The sequence below is a fragment of the Lemur catta genome, chromosome 1 (assembly GCF_020740605.2).
Source record: "Lemur catta isolate mLemCat1 chromosome 1, mLemCat1.pri, whole genome shotgun sequence".
NCBI lineage: Eukaryota > Metazoa > Chordata > Mammalia > Primates > Lemuridae > Lemur > Lemur catta.
In genome coordinates, this window is record NC_059128.1 from 162074048 (window position 1) to 162098444 (window position 24397).

General features: G+C 35.2%; 1 protein-coding gene across 2 annotated transcripts in view; it reads left to right on the top strand.

The window, feature by feature from the left end:
* Positions 1-24397, top strand: part of TBC1D5 (TBC1 domain family member 5) — a 538038-nt gene that overhangs the window by 296476 nt on the left and 217165 nt on the right. For both annotated transcript variants that reach the window (XM_045538232.1, XM_045538239.1), the window contains exons 6-9: positions 14965-15073; positions 16527-16616; positions 16722-16796; positions 18241-18308. In XM_045538232.1, coding sequence (XP_045394188.1) covers positions 14965-15073; positions 16527-16616; positions 16722-16796; positions 18241-18308 — 342 coding nt within the window. The remainder of the gene's footprint in view (positions 1-14964; positions 15074-16526; positions 16617-16721; positions 16797-18240; positions 18309-24397) is intronic.

A 24397-nucleotide genomic window follows, 5' to 3' on the forward strand; every position in this document is an offset into this window, starting at 1 on the left:
ACTCACGATCTAGTAGGGAGGCAAACATGGAAGGGAGTAACATAGATTATGACTAGTGTGATAATGGAAGCATTTATCAAGAACCAGAGGAAGATCAAATGGGATAATTATAATTGAAGATTGAGGTGGTGGGTGTTAGGAAGAAGATCTGTTTGCTAGGTGTTCTAGCAGGGCAGGAGTTTTCAGGGAGATAAACAATATGAGCAAAGACAGTCTTCATTTCCTACTCTTTAATGCATTCTTTTGGGTTTCTTTTGCAGTAATATGATGGGTAGAATTCAGTTTGTCAACCTCAATAACAAAAAGAGAAATTCTCCAAAGATATTGAGTTTATTTGGGAATGTGCAGGGGATTTGCAGATCTGCAATATGCAGGCTATGGGGACCACAGTCATATCCAAAGAGGTTGAGGCAAGGAGAAGCTTTTAAAGGCACAAGAGAGAAGTACATGTAATTGGTTTTGAAACATAGAGAATATGATTAAAGGGGCTTATTGCAGGAGTTGACACCAGTTCATCAATGGCGACAGTGTGTCAGGCAAGTGTTCTTGTGCATCAGCTAACTGTCCTTTTGACTTGTAGCAAGCTGCAGTTTAGAAAATCCTTGGCAAAAGTTCTTCTTACAGGCATGTGTGCATAAGAGCCCTTTAGAGAGTCTTTGTAATAGTTCTTATCATAGACATGTGTGCATGAAGACCCTTCCTTCTTAACCTCCCAGTCTTTATAATTTTATAGATGTTCCTCAGTATCCTCAGTGTATTAGTTCTGGGGCCCCAGGGATACCAAATTCTGCAGATGCTGAAGTCCAGCAGTCAGCCCTACAGAACTGAGGATAGGAACAATGGGCCCTTCCTGTCCATGGGTTCTGCCTCCCAAGAGTACTGTATTCTCAATCTGTAGCTGGTATAATCTGTGGTTGCAGAACCCCATGGATATGGAGGATCGATGATATTTTTGTTAGAGTTTGACCCAAGTGACTCCATTTTGATTCTGACAGCTTTCACAGTTGGACTTAGTGACAAAATTATGCCCTTACCTATAAAGACAGCTAATGTGACCCACTCAACATGCGTATTTTCATATGCATCTATTTCATTGTGGTAAACCGCTATTGTGACAGTACTAAAGTTTTAAAATTCAGTATATCGTAGATGTTTGATATATTTGAATCTTTGATCAAAAAATTTAACTAGGAGTTGAAAATGTTAACCTTTAAATCACACAAAATTATTATGAAATATTAAATAGTTGATAATGATCCAACTGAGAATAATGTGCCTAGAAATATGAGAAAAATCAGTAAAATAGCTATGGAATAATAAAACAGGCTGCTAATGAGAGAATACTTGAAATTTAAAAGATGTCCTAGTATCATCTGAACATATAGATATAATTTTCATTCCATGATTACAGATGTAATGTTCTGAGATAGATGTAGAAGTAGTTTAGACTGGTTTACATAATCTCCAAAATTTTCAAAGACTATATACCAATATACACATTCAGATTAGAAACTTTTAATAATTAGATGACATGCCCAAGTGTCTCAACGCATTAGAACCAAAACAAGATAGTTGAACATTATTTCTTGACTCTTTTTGTTTCTTTTTTTTTTTTAATTTCAGCTCATTATGGAGGTACAAAAGTTCAGTTTATATATATTGCCCATACCCCCTTATTCCCCCGAGTCTGAGCTTCAAGTGTGTCCATTCCCTAGACAGTGCTCATCGCACTCATCACGTAGGTATGCACCCATCCCCCCCCAGTCTTAATCCAATTATTTTCTTAATCCAATTTTTTAAAAAATATACTTCCAAGTCTCAAGGTTCTTTTGACCAGCATAGCTCTACTATCGTAGAACTAGACACAGACTTCTTATTTGGATTTTGTTCAGTCCGCAGTAAAAAGTTCACAATCTCCAAGATTACTATTATTCACTTGAACCCTCCCCTCACCTCACCACAAGGCAACACCCAGAGCCTGCTTCTCTCCTTTGCATTCTGTGTAGACTGAACAGGGACCGTTTTTCCATATGAGGTACTAGGGAGAGGATGGAAGGGAGTGGCATAAATAAATAAAGCCAGAGTGCTCTGTGTGGCATTTTTATCACTGCTTCCATCCCGTTTCTCCTACTGCCACCTGGGCTGCTGATGGGTTCTAGAGAAAGAACTCCACTTTCCTGCCTCTACATCTCTAGATGCCATTTCTAATAATAATATGTTAAAAGGTGCTATAGCAAAATGAGAATTTTCTTGTGCTAATTTTCAATTTTATAGTTGCATTTCATGTAACAGCCTTATAGAATCATCTCTTTGGTTCATATAAAAATATCTGTGGTCATATAATTAACTTTTTGTGATATCCATTTGGGGATATCTGAATTATTGAGTATATGGATAATAGAATAGCAAATATAAAATACTAAAGGCCTTTTTGTGAAGTCAGGACTAGATTTGGGTTCTACTGAAGTAGGTGAACTTTCAAATATGTAATATAAAATTTCAGCAGTGGAGAATACTTATGCCTAAGATGGGGCATTTTATAAAACAATTTAATTTTGGCAAGGAGATAATGAGAAAATGGTTAATCTTCACTGTGATTTGAAGCAACTGTTTTAAAAATTAGTGATAAAAATACTGCTCCTACTGGTGTTCTAGCCTACATGGGAAACAGAGTAGGGACTTGAATTAGGTTTCCATACCCCAGAGTCTCTCCTGGTAGGCCAAACGATTAAGTGACCTTCCCCAACCTTCTTTCTTCCAACCCACAAGAAAAGGGATTTTTCCCCATCTTTTCTTTGAATGTACAGTAACACATCTGGCACATCTGTTATTTAAAGATCACATTTCTAATAGTTTCAGCCAACTGGAGTATAATCAGAAACTTAGAAATAGGGGGGAAATATTAGAATGCCCCCTAAAATCTGTTTATCAAAATATATTTCATCCTAGGAAATCCCTGCCAATCATTAGCTTCTTTCACTTAGTCTTATTTCTCAGTGCCTCCTTTTTTGATTAAAAAAGATGGTAGTTTAAGATGTTAAAATAGGCTAAAATATATGATAAGTGTAAAAACTAGTTTTTTGTCTTTATATTTATCCAGATAAATTAGACTGAGCAAATGACAAAGGGATATAAATTTGACATTGCTAAAAGCTAATATATAATCGTAAACAAATTGATAGCTGATAACCTGACAACTATAGGACATGAGAGAAATACCGCAAAAAACACAGTGGAGAGCTCTATAAGCAAAGCAGTTTGTTATTCAATGTAGGGGCAGATAGCCATGCATTTTCCAAGTGTATTACCACATCTGGACAAAAATTACTTTTAAGTCTTGAGGATGTTTTGATGTTGATTTTTATGTTGATGGAAGAAAGTTGCTTATATGGCATTCATTGACCTTTCATCATGCCAGGTAATTGAGGTATTATAGTACTGTATTCAATCATGGTTTTAAAATTAGTGGGATTTTTTTCTTGTTAATTATAATTGAGTGAAATTTTCTAGTAGCCTTTTGGTAGAGATGTTTCCTTACCTTTTCAGAGGCTGTATGAAATTGTTTTCCCAGGTACATTAATCCAAACAAACTTAAAGTACATAATTACCTTTACACTGAAGTTTATCACATGGCCCATTTATCTTCATTTTAAATTATCCTTCCCAGGTTCTTGTAGCCAGTCTGTTGCTAAGTATGGTTATGTTAGGTTCATGATCCAAATCTTGGGTCTAGTTCTGTCTCCATCATTGACCATTTTGGCAATCAATAGAAGTTTAACACTGTCATCACTAAAGTTTTGCTTTTCTAACTTTCATGTTTGTGTGTGTGTGCGTGTGTGAGTCAGTGAAAAGGGAGGTGGGAAGAAGCTGGGGAAAGGGGAGTAGTGGTAGAGACAGAAACAATCACAGGAAGAGGCACTGAGATAGACACAGAAAGAAAAACTATTACATCTATGTCTGATAGTCTTATTAGCAGCACCATTCATTTAGAATAATTATATACTGTATTATAGCATCTCCTATGGAATTCCATTGATTTATTTAGCCACATGTATTATTTAACTTTTAATGTTTGTTTTCTTTCCCCAATTATATTATACACAGGTATGTATTATGTGTATATGTATCTTTATATACCCTGTACCTTTTTTTTTTTTTTGAGACAGAGTCTCAGTCTCTTGCCTGGGCTAGAGTGCCGTGGCGTCAGCCTAGCTCACAGCAACCTCAACCTCCTGGGCTTAAGTGATCCTCCTGCGTCAGCCTCCCGGGTAGCTGGGACTACAGGCATGCACCACCATGCCTGGCTAATTTTTTCTATTTTTAGTTGTTTGGCTAATTTCTTTCTATTTATAATAGAGATGGGGTCTCGCTCTTGCTCAGGCTGGTCTCGAACTCCTGAGCTCAAGCAATCCTCCTGCCTCAGCTTCCCAGAGTGCTAGGATTACAGGCGTGAGCCCCAGCACCCAGCCCTACCCTATACCTTTGTAGTTGTTACTTTAAAAAAATGAATGTATATATGAGTAAATTGTTATTATCCTTAAAATATTTTTAGCTTCACTGTCCAATATAGGAGCCACTGATGACATGAGGCTATTCAAATTTAGGTTTTAATTAATTAAAGTAAAATAATATATGTAGTTCCTCAGTTGCATTAGCCATATTTCAGCGCTTAGTAGCTATGTGTGATTAGTGGTTGCCACATTGGACAGTCAGATACAGAACATTACTGTCATCTCAGAAATTTCTGTTGGATAGTGCTGATCTAGAGGTTGTCAAGTAAATGACAGATTCAGTTAAAATACAACCCATTTTAGTCTTTTTAAGAGAAAGTATTTATTCTAAGCATACTTATATTTCTGTATGTGTAATACCCTGTTAGTCAAGCCAGTCTTGGAAAACATGCCTTAAGACTGCAGTCCCCAACTCCTGTTAAGGACCTGGTTTCAGAGCTCGGCTGCACTATCCACCCCCGCTCCCACCCTCCTAGCAACCGACTTTGGAAAAATTGTCTTTCATGAAACTTAGGAATGGGGTGGGGGGCGTGCACAGCAGGAGAGAACAGTAGGTGAGCAAGTGAAGCTTCATCTGTATCTATAGCTACTCTCCATCCTCACATCACTGCCTGAGCTCCGCCTCCCACCCCCACCCACCTCTCTCACCTGTTTGTAGAAAAATTGTCTTCCATGAAACCAGTCCCTGGTACCAAAAGGTTGGAGACCACTGCCTTAACAGGTAGGATTAACTTTTTTTTTTTTCCCTTGAGACAGAGTCTAGCTCTGTTGCCTGGGCTAGACTGCTGCAGTGTCATCATAGTTTATTGTAACCTCCAACTCCTGGGCTCAAGGGATCTTCCTGCCTCATCCTCCTGAGTAGCTGGGACTACAGGCACCGCACTACCATGCACATCTAATTTTTAAATTTTTTATAGAGATAGTATCTTGCTATGTTGCTCAGGCGGTCTTGAACGTCTGACCTCAAGTGATCCTCCCACCTCGATCTCCCAAAGTGCTAAGATTACAAGTATGAGCCACCGCGCCTGGCCAGGAATAACTTTTAATTGGGACATCAGATTTTACTAAATAAATTCCTATTTCTAAATTTCTGGAAAATAATTTGTTCCCGATTCTATAAACATTTCCTTTACAGTATTGTTTATATTACAGACTATGTGGCAAATTCTTTGTCATATTATAGAAAGTTTAGATGTCAAGCCCATGCGAGTTATGAATATCAAGGTAAATGAAGTGGAGTGGGGGTAGAAAGAAGGTGAGGACAGTCTGCAGGGACAAGTCTCAAAGAAGACGATTTTTCCTTACTTGCTAATTACATAGGAAACATTAGTAAACAATGGAATATAAAATATATTCACTCCAGACAACTTCACAGAGATTATCTCTATGAGGATCCTTTTCTCTCCTCATTTCTAAATGCTGATTCTTTCATTAGTAATATAATTACCTTTTTATGTGTCTAAATTTTTATAAAATTTTAAAAAAGGTTTTTATGAAATTAAAAAGCTTGTGATACAGCTTTTCTTGATTCCTTTTTTGAAAGTATGATTATTGAATTTACCTACTTCATATGGCACTGAATTTAGAGGCATTAAACACTATATTTTGATGAAAACAATACCTTAATAGAAAAGAGTACTGGCCGAGCGCAATGGCTAGCACCTGTAATCCAGCACTTTGGGAGGCCAAGACAGGAGGATTGCCTGAAGCTAGGAGTTCAAAATCAGCTGGGGCAACGTAGTGAGACCTCATCTCTACAAAATATAAAAAAATTAACTGGATGTGGTGGCACACACCTGTAGTCCCAGCTACTCTGGAGGCTGAGGCAGGAAGATCACTTGAGCCTAGGAGTTCAAGGCTGCAGTGAGCTATGATTGCACCACTGTACTCCAGCCTGGGTAACAAAGTGAGACACTGTCTTTAAAAATAAAAATAAAAAAAATCACAGAGTATTATATCTGATAGTCCATAACTGTTTTAACCCAGTTCTTTGTGTTCTTGTGGATATTGAGGTAGAGGTTCAAGATTTCTCAATTCAGAGTTCAGTTCAAACCAATTCAAAACATTATCTCAAATTAATTTAACAAACCTCTAGGCTTTGAACTATTCTCTGCCTTTGTTTCAATGGAGCCTCATCATATGATAACATATTTCACCTAGACATATGAAGAAATCCATTTTAAGCTGTGGATAATTGTGCGTTCTATTTGTGTGTGTGTGTGTGTCTCTCTCTCTCTTTCTCTCTCTCTCTCTCTCTATATATATATATGAATGATATGCCCTGATTTTTTTCATTATGGGAGAGGAAAAAAAAAGCTTTAAATAAAAGTAAGTTTTAAAAAATTCCTGATACAGGAAGCAAAAAAGCCAGTACAGTTTCTAATTGCCTTTTAGAGACTCTGAGTTCCCTCATTACCTGTGATTTAAGCTAAAAATGAGGTAATTATAGATAACATCAGTGTTTATCTGGTTGATCTTGGCACCTGCAGTCCTAATGTTGTAGCTTACCCATATCTGGTGCCACACTTTACAGTCTGATGCTGACATACCTAATTTACACTTTTCATATTTCCATTGATTTTAAGTTAGATGTTCCTTATTCTATTTGAGTAGTATTTTCAAAATCATACTTTTAAAATGACATAAAAGTATGTACTCTTTAAAATATATTGAAATTATGGCATAGTCCTTTTATTGATAGAAATCGTTCATTAATATATTTTGGTACATATTAGAAACAGATTTAAAAATTTATTGTCTCCTTTTTTCTGTATGTTTGACAAAATGAATGTGATCATAATTAATATGGCAATTTTTCAAATGTTGGCATGCATTTTAGGATTATAAAATTGTATAAATCTTTTTGTGTTAAGTTCAGCTTTCCTACCTCATACTTCCTCAGCTTCAGATATTTTACCCATGTAATTCTAATCTAATCCTTCTTGGAGGTCACCCTCATCCTGCCCTGGCCTTTTGGTTCAATTATCTCTCTAGTCAAATCTCAATAAGATGATCATGGTTGGTTGGCTGACCTGGTAAACGATATGGGTCATATCTGAAAGCTTCCTCTACCATACTCCATTATTACCACACCTCCCAGACAGCCAGAAGCGTGTCCCCTGCCTTTCTTTCTTCTCCCCTCTCTTTGACCTTTTGGACTTCCCCAGGGTCATAACTTCTTTTCTTGTCCACTTAACAATTTCATTATCAGTAGAAGCCTAAGTAGCTCTTCCTAACCAAGTATTAAAGATCTTCACTACTAGAATATATGTAGCCTCTGAATGCTTTGCCATTGTTGCAGTTGTTTGGATTTTTAAAGTTAGCCCCATAGAGATGTTGTTCTCTGTCCAAACAGTGCCTGAAAATGGGGTAGAAGCCATCATATAACTGTTTATTTTATAAATAAAATTAGTGTTTTGTGTAGTGCATCACCATTTGGGACAATGGTTCAGAAATTTTCTAGTCCTAAATTAGCACATAATTTAGTCATTTACGAATCATTTAGGTTACAAAAGTATTTAAACAAATTTAGAAGGAACTAACTAGTTTCATGCCATGTTTATGTGCATATCTTGGGAAAATACTATATTAAAATATATGATTAGAAATAGATATCTCTTTATAATCCTCAGCTGTATTTATTCACTGCATATCCTAATTGATTTCCATGTCAAAAAGCCATTACAGGAGGCTTAACTACCTAAATAGGTATTCTTAGAAGACATCAACTGCTGCTGCAAAAGTTGATTTCATTTTTTGAGAAATAATTGCAACACTCAAGGCCAACTTATTTAATCAGTCACAGTGTTCTTTTCAGAGGAGCACAGGTGTAGGTTTAGAGTCCTTTTCAACACAATGCTTCCAGGGCAGCCACTATTAATCTGTCTCCATTGGCGAGAGAAGTGAAATCTACCCATCTCTGCCTCTTCCTGCTTAGATGCTGATTGTTTTCAGGGACCCAGTATCTGCAAGGTAGAGTAGTTGCCACTAGATGGCACTAATGCTTTGTTAAAGGAGTCTTAGGGCCCATTTCTCTCTAACCTATTCCATTTAAGGTTTTACACACCTAAATGTCCCACGTTGTTCTTAGCTACCTGTAGCAGCTGTCTTTAACTTATCTTCTCATTTGAACTTATCAGGTGAAAACTTACCTCTATGTGCTTGGACTTGATATTAAAAAACTAAAAATCTGAGGGAAAAAGCATATAGGCGCATTTCTCTCCTGCTTTGTTGCCAGAGGTCATTTTTACCCTCGACGTCTAGAGTAGCATGATCCCCTTTAGTGTTACTTGTCTTCCATATTATTCCAGAAAGATAATTTTCCTAATTCTCATTTTTTTCTCTTGACAAGTTACTAATTCTTCTGAACCTTAATTTCCTCATTCATAAACAGGGTTTAAAAATGCACACCCTAAAAGAGTTCCTATAGAGGTTAGAAGTGATTTACACATTATATCATAAATGGGTTTTTTAGCATTTTAATGGCATCATTGTCAGACCTTTGCTATTCAGGCACACACTATATTTTTTGTGTTTGTCAGACAAAGTTTAGCAACTACCTTTCCTTTATTTTTGTTAATTAAATGGAAAAATTGCACTATTGACTCCAGTATTTTTTATTCTTTTCCCGTGTCTTCCTCCAAGTTCAGGAGCCAGTCCACCATTCATATTTGTGATTGTAAAAAGCTTTCATTTGGTCCAGCTCCCCTAAAAGGGCCAAACTTTTCAACATTTTGCCCTCTGGGGTCTGTTTAACCTTTGATAGCTCAATTCCTGGGAGTAGTATTTAAGTGCCTATGGTGCTGCTATTATTTCATATCCTGAGTTTTAATATTTAAGTATAAAACCATTTCTCCTTCCTTTGTACTGCCAGTGTTTTGCGTTAATCATTTTATTGTTGGTCTACGTATCCATCTGTCCATTCCTTAACTTCATACATTTTAAGAAGTATCTCTGTGAGTGTTAAGCACATAGTAGGCACTTAATAACTGTTTATTATATTTACTCTGTGTCACAGTTTATTGAAGAAACACTATTCTATAGAAGAGAAAGGCAATTAATATATTATTTGTGGCCTTTATATTCCTCTGTTGTTAGAGCTGTTCATCAGTTTGAGATGTTATGCCTTAATTAGAACTGTAAGTGCCTCTGAATAAATTTAAATGATTGTAAATTTCAGAGATAATGTTTCCAATTCACATGCCTCAGTCTCCTTTTCTCTGTACCAACACTGTAATCAAGGTACACGTTCTTATTTAAGCTAACAAATAATTATCCTTCATTACATAAGTAGTATGTAAGTTGACCTTAAAAGCCTGCTTAACTTGACAAGATGGCAATGAATCTAGCCACCAGCTGTGCCTGTACTTTTACAATTTCTTGGTACTTGTGAATAGAAGCTGATTTTGGAAAAAACTTTAGAAGTCATTGCTTCATACTTCTCTCTCTAATCTGGACTTTCTCGTGTTTTCAGGCCATGGAACTTCATGGTATCTCACAAATTATGATTCCTTTTGGTTTCAAAATACCGTACATTTGAAATCTATGCTTTTTGTTCACAGATCACAAGCTATTTAAACATACTTATGGATTCTGAGTTGTATAGGCATACCTCGGAGATATTGCGGGTTCAGGTCCATATCACTGCTGTAAAGCAAATCAAATTATTATTATTATTATTATTATTATTATTTTGGTTTCCTAGTGCATGTAATAGTTATGCTTATACTGTCATCTATAAAATGTCCAATAGAAAATATCTAAAAAAAGTACATAGCTTAATTTAAATTTAAATGCTGATGATCATCTAAGCCTTCCGTGAGTTGTAGTCTTTTTGCTGGTGGAGGATCTTTGGTGTGAATGGCTGCTGGCTGATCAGCATGGTGGTTGCTGAAGTTTGGGTCGCTGTGGCAATTTCTGAAAGTAAGAGAACAGTGAACTGTGCCACATTGATGGACTGTTCCTTTCACAAAAGATTTCTCTGTAGCCTGTGGTGCTGTTTGATAGCATTTTACCTGCAGTAGAACTTCTTTCAAAATTGGAGTCAGTCCTCTCAGACCTTCCCACTGCTTTATCAACTAAATTTATGTAATATTCTACATCATTTGTTGTGATTTCAATAGTGTTCACAGCATCTTCACCTGGAGTAGATTTCATTTCAAGAAACCATTTTGTTTGCTCATCCACAGAAAGCAACTCCTTATCCATTATAGTTTCATCATGAGATTGAAGCAATTCAGTCATATCTTCAGGCTTCACTTCTAATTCTAGTTGTCTTGATATTTCCACCACATCTGCAATTACTTCCTCCAGTGAAATCTTGAACTCCTCAAAGTCATCCATGAGGATTGGAATCAACTTCTTCCAAACTCTTGTTCATGTTGACATTCTGACCTCCTCCCCTGAATCATAGATGTCCTTAAGGATACCCAGAATGGTGAATTTTCCTAGGTTTTCAATTTACTTTGCCCAGATACATCAAAGTTGTCACTATCTATGGCAGTGATAGCCTTACAAAATGTATTTCTTCAGTAATAAGACTTGAAAGTCAATATTATTACTCCTTAATCCATGGGCTACAGAATGGGTGTTGTGTTAGCAGGCATGAAACAGCATTATTCTCCTTGTCCATCTTCATCAGAGCTCTTGGGTAACCACATACATTGTCAACGAACAGTAATATTTTGAAAGGAATCTTTTTTTCTGGTCAGTAGGTCTCAACAGTGGGCTTAAAATATTCAGTAAACCCTGCTGTAAACAAATGTTGTATCATCCTGGCTTCTTGATCCATTTATAGAGCATAGGCAGAGTCGATTTCACATAATTCTGAAGGACCCTAAGATTTTAAGAATAGTAGCACTGGCTTCAACTTAAAGTTACCATCTGCATTAGCCCCTAACAAGAGAGTCAGCCTGTCCTTTGAAGCTTTGAAGCCAGGCATTGAATTCTCCTCTCTAGCTATGAATGTCTTAGGTGGCATCTTCCAGTAGAAAACTGTTTTGTCTGTATTGAAAATCCATTTAGTGTAGCCCCGTTTATCAGTGATTTTAGCTAGATCTTCTGGATAACTTCCTGCAGCTTCTCCATCAGCACTTGCTGCTTCACCTTGCACTTTGATGTTCTGGAGACAGCTTCTTTCCTTAAATCTCATGAACCAGCCTCTGCTAGATTCAAATTTTTCTTTTGCAACTTTCTCATCTCTCTTAGTCTTCACAGAATTCAAGAGAGTTAGGTCCTTGCTGTGGATTAGGCTTTGACTTGAGGAATGTTGTGACTAGTTTGATCTTCTATACAGAGCACTCAAAATTTCTCCCTATCAGGAACAAGACTGTTTTTCTTTCTTATCATTCATGTATGTACTGAAGTAACAGTTTTGATTTCCTCTAAGAACTTTTTTTTTTTTTTTTTGCATTCACCACTTGGCTGTTGGCACAGTAGACCTAGCTTTTGCCCTAACTTGGTTTTCGACATACCTTCCTTACTAAACTTAATAATTTCTAGCTTTTGATTTAAATTGAGACATGTAAGACTCTTCCTTTCACTTGAACACTTACAGGCCCTTATAAGGTTATAATTAGCCTAATTTCAATACTGTTATGTGTTAGGAAATAGGGATGCCCAAGGAGAGGGAGACAGGGAATACCTGGTCAGTGGAACAGTCAGAAAACATATAATATTTATCAATTAAGTTTGCTTTCTTTATGAGTGTGGTTCTTAACACTCTAAAAACAATTACATTAGTAACATCAGAGATCCTAGATTACCATAACAGATATAATGAAAAAGCTTGAAATATTGTGGGAATTAGCAAATGTGACAGAGACACTAACTGAGCACATGCCGATAGATTTGCTTGATGCAGGGTTGTCACAGACCTTCAATTTGTAAAAAATGAAATGTCTGCAAAGTGTAATAAAGTGAAGTGACATAAAATGAGATATGCCTGTGTTCTTCTAATATACTTATGTACTCATTGCTGATCTCATCTTTGAGTATTGCTAAAAACTATATAAAAACAGAATTTGAACAATATACTATATACCATTGATACATATGTGCAATTGTTTAGAAGTAGATGCAGATGGATTAAAGTGGTTAAGAAAAGCCACATGATTCAGTGAATATTTCTTTGATCTTGGAGTGGCTAAGAATTACTTACACAGTGGAAAACAATGAACAGAGCAAGAAGAGAAAATAACGTCAGATTTTTTTGTTTGTTTTTTTTTTGTGAAACAGAGTCTGACTCTGCTGCCTGGGATAAAGTGCCATGGCATCAGCCTAGCTCATAGCAACCTCAAACTCCTGGCCTCAGGAGATCCTCCTGCCTCAGTCTCCCAAGTAGCTGGAACTACAGGCACGCACCACTATGCCTGGCTAATTTTTTTTCTATTTTTAGTAGAAACGGGGTCTTGTTCTCGCTCAGGCTGGTGTTGAACTCCTGACCTCAAGTGATCCTCCTGCCTCGGCCTCCCAGAGTGCTAGGATTAGAGGCATGAGCCACCGTGCCCATCCTGTTAGATCTTAATTATAGACAAAAAGCTTTAATTTGTTGAAAATCAAAACAATTGGGTTAAAAAATTGGCTGACACAGGTAGGATGATTTTAATGTATGAAAAACTTTTCTCTTGGGTCAATAATAAGGCACACTAACATAAAAGCAGTATTATAATCATTAACAATAATATTTTTAAAAGTATTATATGCTGGATATCCTTCTGAGGCCTTTTCTATATTCTTTTAATTCTCAAAATAATTCTTTGAAGTAGATGCTATTATTATTCCATTTAAAGATGAGGAAACTAAGGCATAGGGAGGTTAAGAAACTTGTTCATGCTTGCATTTCTAGTCAGTAGCTAGTAAGCTGTGCATTTTTTCTGACTGCATGGCTGTCTTTTTGATACCAGGAGTGTGGATCTGATGTCCATGCTCTTAACCATTATCCTGTACTGCTAAAAATGGGCAAAGGACAGGAACAGAAGTTTTGAATAACCTAAAAGCATGGAAATTTTTCAGTTTCACTAATAATACAAATGCAAATTAAAATAAAAACAATTTTTTTTGTTTGTTTTTTTTCCTAACAGAGTGATGAGAATAAGAAATTTTCATGGAGTGGTGGTGGAAATCCATTGCTTTTAGCATGGGGTTAGAATGTGTGTCCCATTTGGCAAACTTAGCTAGAAGCCCCTCTTGGCAGAAAGCTTGGTGTGATTAGGGATCAGTGCCACCAGGTTAAGGCTAGAAGTTCTGCTAATGGCTGTAGGAATGTTGCATTGTTTTTGGTCACTCTTCTGGAATTGTGTGGAGAAGATGCATCCTGCTCCATGGTCAGTTTTTGAACTTTATGTGTGCAGTTGGTTATGTTCACGACTCTGAGCATAGTATGTAAGGTTGTCCTTTCTCAAAATGAGTGGGGCCTTGCTAGTGACAACTGCATGTATATAGAAAGATTATTGAGGATTTTAGTGGCTTTATATGTAGGAAATATCTCTAGCAGAGATTGGTGCTAGGGTTTCAGCTTTGATCATAAATGCTAAATTATAAGTTTATTTTATTGTGGCATGGAAATTGAGAGAAATTTCATAAAGCTGATCTCAATAGCTTCAACTCTAATTCTTAATGTTTAGTTTGGTGCAAGATGCAGGGAATATAGATCTAATTCCTTTATTCAAACTCAGTAAATCGTTTGGGACAATTAATTTCCAATTGTTTCCCAGTAGAGCAGATTTACTTGTATATTAATGAGGCACAGGTGTTAGGCCCCTGGTGTCTGCATGCCTGGGAGGCATATTTCGGTTGTTTATCTACTCAGCCATAGGTACTGCAAGGTACTCAAGCTTGCCTTTAACAGTTTTTACAGTGAGGCTTTTTAATTTTTCGATTTTTTTTCAAATTTGCCCACACCTGTTAAAATTTTAAAACTGATCATGTAGAAAGAAGTTGCAGAGATTTCAATATTAAGTAGCGCTAATAGTAACACTAATAGTTCTATAATACTGTATTTAACTGCCCAGCCTGACATTAAAGAGAACAAGTTCATTTAAACAGATATTTCAAGTGAGAAGCCAATATAATCATTACACTTTTTTGTTGTATATTTTTGAAGCATGTATGTCTTTGTCAGTGGCTAAAACAGTCATTTATTTATATTACTATTCATTGGTTTTTTGTTTATACACTGAACTGCACTATCAACATTTTAGAGGAAATGTAATAGCCTCCACAGACATGAATTTCAGTAGCTGGCGTAATTATAGCTATCTACATATTCATTAAATCTACAGAAGAACTGTATCCAAAAAGACAGCCATGCGTTTAAAAACAGTACACAACTAAATATATATGTTTTAAAAGTTGCATTTCTTAGACTTATTTAAAATTAATTTCCTGTAGCGTTCCTCTCCAAGCAGAAGAATTTTAACAAAAGGATTCCCATGCTTTGGTTTCTTTGATATAGGAAAGAATGGGAAGAACTATTTGTAAACAACAATTACTTGGCAACGATAAGGCAGAAGGGGATTAATGGGCAGCTGAGAAGCAGCAGGTTCCGCAGCATTTGCTGGAAGGTAAGAAGAAAATATTTATTTACAGTTTGTGGTTGCAATATATCAACACATTACCTGATGCCCTAGAAGATTACCCATGCAGGGGATCACTGAATTTTCTAAACGACTTCACTCCCATTATTTTGGCCATCTATGTTTATCTTTCATAGGACATTTACTAATAAGATTGAACCACCTTAGTCCTGAATAATTGGTGATGGTAAAGGAGTCATATGAAATAACTGTCTTTTCATCTGTTTTGTTGGTGCAAAATTCAAATCAACACTTTAACGTTAACGTTCCCCCAGAGGCTTTTGCAGAATTCTTGAAGCTGGGCAGTAGAATGGGGGTGCTAACTTCCAGGTTCTTATTACATCAGTTAGCCCTTCTTCCTTTTTTCTTCATAACTAACAAATGTAAAAGATTTTTCACATTTCTTTTACTAGAAACACAAAGTGAAGAGCAGCAAGAAGTGGTGGAAGGAAATTGAGTCATTCTGCTTCAGAGGGAAAGGGCCACTGATGACCAAAACTAGTAATAATAATCTGTAGTTATCTTTCTAATTGTTTTGAAATAGTATTTTTTTATTTTCCAAAAATGAATTAATTAATTTTTAGACTCATTTTTAAAATGACTTTTATCAAAAATTTTTAGGGTTATCTGCATAAATTGAGCATACTGAGTGTGTGCAGGTAAAGATAGTAAGAAACACACACATTTTTAGATTTAATAATTTATGCTTAATAACTAAAGTACATTTTTCTTCTTTTAGGTGCAAGCAATAACAGCAGGAGACCTACTGCTGGAATATTTGTGCACAAATATTTGTGCTCCACCCCCACTCACCGTTGTTCAACTTTTAGCATCCTTCTTTTTCCAAAAATAACCTAAATCCAGATTTACTTTAATGTTGTAGTAAACTAAATCAAATCAAATTTGCCTTTTTAAGAGTGCTTGTTATTTTCATAAGCTGATTGCCCATTGTAAATTACATTTTTCTCTGTAAAAGGAGCCTTTGTGTCTCAGGCTGTGTCCTCGGTAGTAAGGCTGTTCTCTGCTATCTCTTACGTATGTGTTTTAAGACAAAACCTTAAACTAGTAATTACTAACTAGATCTCGTGCTTCTTAATAACCCCCTACCCCTCCCATTAAGATTAGAATGTAAAATGTGAATTATACTTGAACCTCAATGAATTTTTCTTCCTTTTTAGTATAAATCTAGAGGGGAGCTTGATACCATTTTGTGGTGTAGCTTTTATGATCTTGTTTTATGATTGTTCACTTTTTGAATTTTCTAATCATGTAATTCTTAAATATCCCCAAATATAAGTTATTGGGAATTGGAATGATGATATGAATGTGAAATATCTTGAATATGATATCTCTTTCAATTTTTAGGTGATGTTGTTTGACGTGGTTTCACATTTTATATCTTATTATTGTTACAAAAGTTTCCTCTTTTTTTTCTTCACAGTTATTTCTTTGTGTTCTTCCTCAAGATAAAAGTCAATGGATAAGTAGAATTAAAGAATTAAGAGCATGGTATGGCAACATTAAAGAAATAGTAAGTAAATAGTAAATTTAATTAATGTGATTATTTTCCCATGTATACTTTAAAGTCCAGCAGCCTCTAATTCTTGTGTGTATGTGTTTTCTCTTTCTTTGCCAGCATATTACAAACCCAAGGAAGGTTGTTGGCCAGCAAGATTTGATGATCAATAATCCCCTTTCACAGGATGAAGGGGTAAAGTTCATCTTTAACTCATATCTCAAACTCTTTTGCCCATAAGAATATGCTTGTGTGACTGGTTATCAATCAGCATGAAAGCAATGTATCTCATGCCAACTATTTTATTTATTCCATAAACAGTACTACCTAAAACCTGATGTAAATTATTCTATGCCATATACATAGTATGTTGTAGGAAATTAATTATATATTTCTGTGGAATGACACTACAGAGAAGTCTCAGGGGTTAGTAAGAACTAAGAGTAAAATAGAAAAGTATAAAGATGAGAATAGAACTATCTTAACAGGGTTACGGTGGGGAATGAGGTGGCTCAGGAAAGCTTCCTTTCATGATAAAAATAGAGTAGGGTTCACTTGGCAGAACTAACTTCCAGGAAGAAAGAAGTAACTATTTGTAGTTAGTGAGTCTGTGAAGAAGTTTAGAAATGATCAGGCCTACCTCTACTCATATTCCAGTAAAGACTAGGAATAATTAGTACTTTAAAGATACTATATAACTTCAATTGTTGCTGCACTAATTTTTGTCTGTTTACCTGAGAACAGAATTTTTTTCTATGTAATACATAATATTAGCATTTCTTTTACCCGATACATATAATAATCATAATATAGTCTTTGGTATAGGAGCATAAAATATTAAGCAATTTTTAAAACTTTTCCTAAATTTACATTTTAAAATATATGTTAAAACCTATTGGATCATAAAGCCAAGCTTTGTAGAAAACATTACATATCTTTCTTAGTACGTTGGGAACTCAAGTCAGGTTCAAACTAGAGGCAGTTGACCCATTTGTCCTGCTTTAATCCAAGTACCTTTTTATTGATACACAGTAATAATAGCAATGTATAGCAGTGAAAATTATCATTCGCTTTATATGGATAATAGAAGTTTTAAAAATATACAGTCATTTTTCAGTCCATGGGGGATTGGTTCCAGGACTCCTATGGATACCATGGATCCCAAAATTTGTAGGTGTTCATGTCCCTTATATAAAGTGGTGTAGTATTTCCATATAACCTATATATATCCTCTTGTATACTTTCTCTATATTGCTTATAATGCCTAATACAATGTAAATGCTATGTAAAGTTGTTACACTGCATTTTCTAAAATTTGTATTATTTTCTATTATTATTTTTAATTTTTTCCTACTATTTTTGATCTGCAGTTGGTTGAATCCTTAAATTGGGAACCCGCAGATAGAGAAGGCCAAATGTATTCAGTAATACCAAACTGGAAAAATTGATGTTACAGTAAGGATATATTTCAGAGTTTAAACTAGATTTTAATAAAAATTATCCCAATCTCAGGTTTTCTGTCTGTACTGTGAAATAACTCAGAGATGATAAATTTAATCATTTAAATTATTAAATTGAAATCATAAAAGTCAAGCAAAGGTGTGAGATTATTTTAAATAGGTTGTTTTCCTTATTTCAGAGTCTTTGGAACAAATTCTTCCAAGATAAAGAACTTCGATCAATGATTGAACAAGATGTTAAGAGAACGTATGTAGAACTATTTACCTGTTCCTTTCAATAATTCAAACTGGTGTTACCTCTTTGTAATTGTAGCAAAACACAAAATCTGTAGAAGTGCTTAATTGAACACAGTATTCTACTTGTGTTAGTAACAAACTTCTTTTGATCAAATGGTGATAATAAGGATAATTTTCTATTCTTACAATACAGATTTCTATTTTCCCTTTTTGACAGTAAATTCTATTTATAATATTGATGATCTTAAAATAATATTTAATTAGCTTTATCAATTTCCAACAATTATCTGAAGTCTTGTCCATCTGATTAAGGTTATATTATGTAGTCATTATATTGATTTGCTGGAAAAATTTATCTCTTGCTTTATGCATTTGAATCTTGTTCTAACTGAATTACTTTTTAAATAACAGCCATTATTCTTATCCTCCTTATTTTTCTTCCTTTTGATGCTACTCAAATTTGCAAACAATCTCTTCTCTCAATCTACTCAATCTTTACCATATGAAGAATAGTTGCTTGTTTAGCATGTAGTTAAGGTTCACATATTGGACTTTATCTTTCTGAGCACATAGTGGGGAGTACATGGAAATTGTGTCAGAAGATCCTAGGATGAGTCCTAGCTAACATATGCTGTAATTGTGGGGATATTACTTTCAACATCTTCCCCCCCTCAGTTTCCTGTTTTGTAAAATAGGAATAATAGTAGCAACCTTGCAGGATTTTTGTAGATTAACATAAATACAGTAATAGTGGCAAATTAGATAGGCCTACACCTTAAACTGCAAACCGTCACATAAATGTTAGTAAATTTAATTCAATCATTGGGATCTGGGATTAGCCGGGTATGTGCAGAGTCCTGAGTATCTGAAGGGGCTTCCGCTAAGTCGTTCTGCAGCTTTGCCTGTGTGCTCTACTCCTAATTCAGTCGCTACTAAATCTCTTACAATGTCAAGGCCTCTGGCTCTCCGATACTCGTCTCTTTCCATGTCCCAAGAATAATCAGTTGACATGTGCTGCAATTAAGATTACACTATCTATTTAACAAAAGAAATTTTCCATTTTAAAGTGAAAATAATTCAGGGGAATCATGGGTTCAGAGAACAACAAAACCATAGCTAACTCCCATAGTGTGGGGAGAGGGGTGGGAGGAATGGGATCATTTTGACTAGCTTGAGACACCCAGTTAACTCAGGAGTAGCCCATTGTTATGAGGAAGCTACTCTCAGAGCTGCGGGGTGATAGTGCTTGATCTCTCTGGTGTATAGTTTCAGAAAGCAGAGCACCATTGTCCTGGCACATATGAGGCTCTCAATAAATATTTGAAAAAGCAAAAGAAGAAATTTCCTCATTAATCGTTTGAGGATTTAGGTAATCAGTGGCAGTAAAACAGTCCTCATTAAAAACATGTGCAGTATATATTTGCTAACCAAGCAGTAAAAATTCTTCTTTTAAAAGGTGTATCTTAAAACACTTGACAACTTTAGGTTACTCTGTTTAATAAGCAGGATTATAATCAGTCTCTCTACAGTTACCAAATGGAAATGGTGGGGCCATAGCCCTGGTACAGAGTCTTTTAAAATTTGCCTCCACTGGTATATTTTATTAAAGTGGCAAACCAAAGCTTCAAAGAAGGCAGCTAGGAGACCCTACAGTTCATAACATCAGTAGGTGAGGTTCTGTATCTTTGTCCGTGGAAGGCTCTCCCGTAACTCTCTCCACATTTAAAGTAAGTCTTCTTGCCATCTCTGTGTAAATTCTGTGGCAAGGAACTTAGCTTGTAAGGTAAGGTGGTCAGTTTTATTTTAAGGCCCCCAAAACATTTAATCACAAAAGCCAAATAGCTTGTCTAATTTTACTATTTTGCATCTTTATAAGGTACTGCATAATCTAAAATCCATGTTTTCAATCCAGTCTGTAAGGAAATTCATAATGCAATAGGAGAAGAAAAGTACAGCTCAGAGATAGTTAGACAGTGTTACTTGCTCACTAGCCTCTGCGATAAGAATTTTGTTTTTTCTCCCCTTTGCATTGGGGAGAGCAGAGTGGTGAATAACACAGATAGGGTCCTGCTATCACAGGATGTATATTTCAGTGTGGTGGGGGGGGAGTGAGATACCAGCATGTATATATTAATATAAAGAGGATAATTATGTAAGATGATTAAATTCTCTAAAGAAATAAAGCAGGGTAATATGATAGCTAGAGGGAGAATAGCCAGTGGGGTGGCTACTATAGGAATATTAACCAGAGAAGGCATCTCTGAGAAGATGACATTTGGGTTGAGATGTGAAAACAGTTTAGAGGCCAGCCATGTGGAGATTAGGGGAAGAACACGTCAGGCCGAGGAAACAGCTAGTGCAAAGTTCCTCAAGAAAATGAGCTCAGTGTTTAGAGGAACAAAAATAAGGCAGGTGTGGCTAGTTCCAGGTGATTTAAAGAGGGAAAAATATGAGAAGAAGGCAAAGACCAAACGAACAATCTTGTAGACATAGTAAGAAGTTTGGATTTTATTCAAATTTCAGTGGGAAGTTATTGGAGGACATTGAGCAGGGATGTGATGATATCTGAAAGATAATTCTGGCTGCTATGTAGTGGGGTAAAGATGGATACAAAATGGAAGCTGGAAAAGTCACTGGAAGTCTATTGCAGTATTCCAAATTATGTAATATTAGTGACTTAGACTAAAGAGGAGTAATAAAGACAAAAATAGATATGCTGGGGATATACATTTTATATTTTTAAATACAAATTAGGGGGTCATTACATGTAGTTTTCTCACATCCTTCAGTTTTATTCCATTTTTACTACTACATTTCAGGTTCTTTTTACCTCCTACCTGCAGTCTCTTACTTGTTTAATTATTCTCTTTGGATCTAGTATATTTTTATTTCTAGTTCATTCCATGTGCTACAGCCCAATCACTCTTCTCAAAGCACATTTGTAATCATGCCATTTGCCTAATTCAGACCCTTTTATGACTCCCTGTTGGCCTGTGGAAGAGTGGACTTACCTATCTTCCCTAATAAATATCCAGTTCCCTGTTAACCAGTGCTTCTGGCATTATTCCATGAACAGGTTTTGTGCTTTCCATTTTCCATGCTTACTCTCCTTCACTGGAATGCTACTTCCCTCCACTGCTTCCAATTGTGGATTTCTGACAACTCATCCTACAAGGCCTGGGTTCATGAAGCATTTTCCAGTCTTTATAATTGGAAATAATTTGTTCCTATCCTATGTTCTATAGAATTTTCATAATAATTTTTAATGATATTATTTAATTTTGTTTGGTCCTATATTTGTTTAGGTCCATCTGTCAATGTATTCAATACGTTTAGTCTCCTCAGTGTACCAGGCACTAGAGATGCCAAGGTAAATATGACATGGATCCTTAAGAAGCTCAAAGTCTAATAGAGAAAGCAGAAAAAAAAAAGTTACAGTACAGGATAACTGGTGCCGTAATAGAAGTGTGTACAAAAGCTCTGGTTTAGCCCAGACGTCATCTTTCAAATCTAATGGTAAACCCCTCGAGGGCATGAACCTTGTCTTGTTTTTGTCTTACTGTCCATTGCCAAGTTGTTGTTTATTGTTATTGCAAATCTTATCACTGATGATCAGTGTTCAATTTTAGTAATAATGTCTAACATCTTTTACGTCTTCAGAGACATAACCACACTTTAAAAAATACTATTATCAACCTTCTAGTCTGAGTTTAAACAAGATAATTTGATTTCATGAACTGTGTTTTTTACATCATTATTGAATTTATTTGATCTGCATATGTCACTGTATTAAATATTATCTCCCTCTTCAACTAATTTTAATATTCTTTTATGCCACTAACCCTTTTTTGCCTCAAAGGGTTTTGCATTCATTTCAATTAATTGTTCCTTAGCTCAACATAATGAGATTGTTACTGTTCCCATTTTTATTACTGAAAAAACTGATAATCGAAAGGTAAATCAAGGAACTTCCAATTTATGGGATTTCTAATTTAGAACTTAAATTGTCTGTTCTGAACAAATTTTGCCATGTTTCAAAAGCTCTAACATTAAATGAAATTCAGTATTATTTAAAATGATGTGAAATAATGAGTTCATGATAAAATATCATTTCCACATTAGATGCCAAAGAAGTATGTTATTTGGTCTATCAAGGTCTATTCTAAAAATATATATATAGCATCTATAACATCATTTGCAGATTAACATATTTATAAGCTATTGCCAAATAGTCTCATCTTTTCTTCAAATGCGCTTTCCCTCTCTCTTGAATTAAGCTATTAAACTTCAACTTTTATCATTGTAACATTGACCATATTTTAAAAGTTTATCTGATTGCCTGTTGGATATGCTAATAATCATCTTCAGTTCTGGGTCTTTTGTGTTTCTAGCTATTATAGTTAGCATTTTAGGTAGCTCATTCATCATTTGATTACTCTGTTTCCTACTTGAAGCTCCACAATATGGTTAGATTTTTAAAGATGCAACTTTCTCATTTTAAGCTTCCTTTTTTTTATGGTTTATTTGTGGGTCAAGCTTCAAACATAATCTATTTAAGCAAACTTTGTCTCCTCCATTTTTTTAATCATACCATTTGATATTTTGTGGATTCCTTAATAATTATTGCTAAAATTGTCTTTTTAAAATTATAGATACATACTGCACAGTTTGGTAGACACCATGCACAAGTGGCTATTTAAATTTAAATGAAGATTAAATAAAATTTAAAATGTAGTCTTCATTCAAAATAGCCACATTCAATTGGTAATGGCTGCTAAGTATTGGACGCGCATATATGGAACATATTTGTTGTTATGAAAAGTTCTATTGGACAGCACTGTATAGAAAAGGCGTTGTTATATTTTTGTATAGTATATGATATGAATGTCTACATTTTGTTTATTATTCATGTTGAACTTTTAGATATGGTTTAGGCTAAATATTTACTTCTATTTTTTTTTTTCCTCCCCTTAAGAAAACTCTTTGAATTTCTGTGGTGTGTCTTACCTGAGTTTTTGGTCAAAGGTAGTTATTATGTTACATTGTAGTATGCGAATGGAAACAAGATCATTTTTGAAATTTTTTTTGCATGTTAACAATATACAAAAGTGATTTTACAGAGTTAACTTATTGATTTTTTCTTTTAACTTAAAGACCATCTTCCTGAGTTCCCATTTTGTAGGAAATACTCCTAATACTTTAGTCCATTGATTGTCACACTTTATAAAGTTAAGATGTTCTAAATGTTGGTTATCTTTTACATGGTTTCCTCCAAGCCCATTTTTTATTTAAATAAAAAACAAATTCCCCAGGAAAGGAGGATTTTACAAGCAATTTCAGAGCAGAATTGATTTTGGTGTGTGTTAATGCCGACAATCTGCCCAGTGTTAAAATGTTAAAGAGAAAAAAAAATACAAGCTGCCATATTCTTGTGATCACACCAAAATAGCAGCTTGTATTTATATTTTCAGTCTCCTCGAGGTGGACTGCAGGCACACATGAATGAGTGGATGTACTTGGTGTTGTGTTGTGATTTTATTTAATGCAGGCAAAGTACATGCTTGTGCATGCACGACCAGCCCTCACATATGCACTTATTCACAGCCGAGAAAGTGAAAACTACAACACAAGCCGCTCTCTAAGAGTTGTCGGCAACCTGTGTGTGTGTTTCTTAAATATTAAAGAGGGGGAAAACAGATTTTCAGGAATATGAGAAATAATTCTTCTGTCAAATGGCCCTTAGTCCTTCCTCACTTGACACTTAAGGTAACAACAAAATAATTACTATTGCATGTATATATTTAGAAATATGTATTTTCCTGTACTGCTTCTGTTTTAAAGTATATTTTTCCCATTTCTGTTTCATTTAAACATGCAAATTCTTAGCATACATTTATTCTAATTTATGAGATTTTTTTAAAAACTTAAAAACATTTTTTCAGTATTTGAATGAAAATATAGGCTTATTTGCTACAAAACATATAGTTGTAGTGCTTTGATTAGCATCCTGATGCTCCTAATCTTTGGAATTTGGGGAACAGTAGTACATGGAGGGCGGCACAGTTACATTACCCTGAGCTGCTGACCAACAGTATTTTT